The sequence below is a fragment of the Priapulus caudatus genome, unplaced genomic scaffold (assembly GCF_000485595.1).
Source record: "Priapulus caudatus unplaced genomic scaffold, Priapulus_caudatus-5.0.1 Scaffold590, whole genome shotgun sequence".
Lineage (NCBI taxonomy): Eukaryota > Metazoa > Priapulida > Priapulimorpha > Priapulimorphida > Priapulidae > Priapulus > Priapulus caudatus.
Window position 1 is genome coordinate 44432 of NW_014577651.1, and position 3625 is coordinate 48056.

A 3625-nucleotide genomic window follows, 5' to 3' on the forward strand; every position below is an offset into this window, starting at 1 on the left:
TAGCCTACCGTCCACCACACGGCCGCCGTGCGTATAGCCATATTGAATCTTATCCACACGGCCGCCGTGCGTATAGCCATATTGAGTCCGCCACACGGCCGCCGTGCGTATAGCCATATTGAATATCCTCCACACGGCCGCCGTGCGTATAGCCATATTGAATCTTATCTACACGGCCGCCGTGCGTATATAGTCTCGGCCGTGGCTGTGGGCTGGTTCGCCACACAAAACAACAAAATTACACTACACGGCTGTGGCCTGTACTGCGCTAGCGTTATTTAATGCCCAATAAGGTAATTGGTAATTAATAATAAATCATATAATAAAAATATAAATACACAACATAATTTTTAGTATAATAGTAGTATTTTTGTCCAATAGGTGACGCTTTTTAGCATGGCTATGTGGGCAGTTAAACATTTGCGCATCAATCCTTGATATAACTATAAGGAAAGTCTGTGCATCAGTGGGTGATACACAGAACTCTGTGCATCCCCTAAAGTGGATTTGTACCTCTTTCTTCTTCTATATCTATGGTAACAGTTGATATTTCAGCAGTGATAGAGACTGGAACATAACGGTGATGACTCGACAACTACAAGAAGTACTAACCGAGGTGCTAGGACTGAGCACTCACCAGTGCAATATAGGCCTACGAGATGGAACTGAAACAGCTGTTTGCTTGGTACTTATAGTTATAGTATTAGTAGTAGTACTTATACTTATAGAATAGAATAGCGGTTTACAGGATTGAGGAATAGGCCCAAGCACAGGCACTTGAAGCGTTTCAATAAAATATAATGCTAACTATAAATACGAAATCTATTTAGTAATTTACTACCAAATTCTTGAAGTGATTAGGCCTGCTACGTCACCGTAAGTAGTAAAAAAAATAATCCACTTTTTCACAAAATATAAGTGATTCTGGTCACTTTTTATGGTTAAATGCTGCATTAATGCCATTATACTTCTTATTTTACTATATTGTTCGATGTGAACAGACACTCATGACTCATACATACTACATAGCCCATAGCAAGGCTGATAGGGGCCATGTCCGGTTCAAGGATAGAGAACATGGGTCCCAATAAAACCAATGTCATTTACATCAATATAAATATAATATTATATCAATATAATAGGTAATGCCACGATGCTCAAAATTTCGTAGGACTGTCTTGCGACGACCCCCGATGACCCACGATTTGCCCAAATTTTCTGTCGTGTCGTTGCACAAATGCGTCGTGGGCTCGTTGTGACCAGGGCTTTAGGCGCGAGCTTGAAGTGCCTTGTATAATTTGTCGTCTGATCTCGACATTGTTGTCTTGAAAACTACACTTCTTAGCCAGGATCTGCAGTCTAGTGTGAAATTCTGTCACTGATTCACTAGTTCTCTGTGTTTCTTTGCGAAAAGAATATACATGGTGGTCTGTACATCTTTGAGGTTCGATGTCGTCGGTCATCGCTTTTATGGTTCGGTCGTATATATTTGTATCCTCATGTTCACCACCGGCTGGTTCTGGTATGATCAATGTATCGATAATGTCACATGCTTCCTCACCTATATAGTGGAGGAACATAGCCTTACGCCTTTCAGGATCTGTGACTGCCATGGCTATAAACATGTTGCCAAGTCTCTTCACATATTTCTCAAATCGGGTAGGTGCGGTTTCTCGAGGGTGCATTTCGAATTCAGCAAACGATTGTAAGCTGATCGCCATTTTGAGAAATCTGCGCGCTCCGTTTCGTCACCCGGTGCGGATCAACGAAAACGGAAATACCGATGATTGGTAGTAAGACAGTTTCTTCTATTCACACCTACTTATCGTGTGTGTTCATGATCCCATCCTCGTCGCCATTTGTGATGTATTTACATAGATTTGTTGTGTGTGGAGGGAAATTAAGCAGGGGGGTGGGGGGGTTACTTGAAGCAGGAGTCATTGGTCAGTTGACAGGTCAGTAACCCGGAATGTGAAGTCAGCAGGGATGATCCAACAGCCGCACGCGCACACGGCCCAGTACCCGCACAAACACGACCACGCGTTTGTGAACGCGTACGTGCGTCAATTTTCTTATGGAAACCCATGGTCGCCATGACACGTATTCGTATTATTCTATTTTAAGCGCGTTAAAATAATTTTATTTGAACTAAACTCGAGCCAGTCAGAAAATTTGTTTTAATCAGGATGAGAAGCATAAGAAACAAAACGTACAATGCGGTCGCATCATTGCTCTGGTCCTTCTCCGGGGTGAACAACTGGCGCCATCTAGTATGGGCAATATTGATATAATATAACAATACATTACACATAGCACACATATTCCACAATACTAACTTCGTATGCGCGAAACCGAGAAACTTAGGGAGTCGCGCACGACAATCTATTTACTACCAGTACCAAAGTTTTAATATTTCGCGATCTCTACTCTTTTTCACATATTATTGCCGACAATTTCCTGTAAATGCCGTCAAAATGCTCATCTGCAACACACGCTGGCTGCCGAACGCTAGCTGCTGCACACTGACACATAAATAAATATTGAAACGCTCCAAGTGCCTGTGCCTGTGGCTGCGGGAAGTGACTATACGCACGACGGCCGTGTGGGCCCGATTCAATATGGCTGTACGCACGGCGGCCGTGTGGCCGACTCAATATGGCTATACGCACGGCGGCCGTGTGGATAAGATTCAATATGGCTCTACGCACGGCGGCCGTGTGGCCGACTCAATATGGCTATACGCACGGCGGCCGTGTGGATAAGATTCAATATGGCTATATACGCACGGCGGCCGTGTGGATAAGATTCAATATGGCTATACGCACGTCGGCCGTATGGCCGACTCAATATGGCTAGGAATGAGGAAGGGGAAAAGGGACGAAGCTCCGGGTGGAAAGAGGAGGGAGGGCGAGAAGTGGAGAAGGCGTGGGCGAGAAGGAAGCAGAGCAGCGCCGCTCGGAGAAGAGGGCAGGGGAGAAGCTGGCCCCGTGGAGAAGGAGGGAGGGGAGAGGAGGGGGGGGAAGGGACGTTGGCTGGAGGAAGCGGAGAAGGGAGGAGTCGGCGAGGCAGGCGAGGAGAGAGACAGCGGATTCGGCTGGAGGGGAGGGGGGAAGGAGAAGGTTTGCGGAGGGCCGAGAGCTAGCGTGAAGAGAGGAGGAAGGGGAGAGAGAACGGTAGGTGGGAGAAGGAGGAGGCGAGAACTGGTGGAGAAAGGAGGCGGCGGGTGCAGCAAGGAACAAGTCGTTGGAGAAGGGAGAGCGGGGAAGACGCTGGTGAGAGGAGGCGAGGAGAAGAGAGAAACGGTGGCCGGTGGAGAAGGAGGGGGAGAAGCTGAGTGAGAGAAAGGAAGAGGGGAGAAGGGAGAAGGTGGTGGCAGGAGGGGGAAAGTAGGGAGAAAGGAGGAGGGGAAAAAGCTGAGTGGGAGACGGAGGAAAGGGATGACGGACAGAAGGCCGAGCCTGGCTCGCGAGGAGGAGGAGGAGAAAGGAGAGTGGTAGAGGAAGGGGGAGAAGCTGGTAGAGAAGAGGGAAGGGAAGAAGCTTCGGTGAGAAGGAGGAAGGGCTGAGAAGGAGAAGGTATGGAGAAAGAGGAAGGAGAAGCTGGTGGAAGGAGATCTCTCTCTTGG

General features: G+C 47.4%; 1 protein-coding gene across 2 annotated transcripts in view; it reads left to right on the forward strand.

Moving 5' to 3' along the window:
* The first annotated feature begins 409 nt into the window (after positions 1 to 409).
* LOC106811912 (WD repeat-containing protein 81-like) overlaps positions 410 to 3625 on the forward strand; it is a 106746-nt gene continuing 103530 nt past the window's right edge. For both annotated transcript variants that reach the window (XM_014815650.1, XM_014815652.1), the window contains exon 1: positions 410 to 685. In XM_014815650.1, coding sequence (XP_014671136.1) covers positions 584 to 685 — 102 coding nt within the window. In that variant the 5' untranslated portion in view covers positions 410 to 583. The remainder of the gene's footprint in view (positions 686 to 3625) is intronic.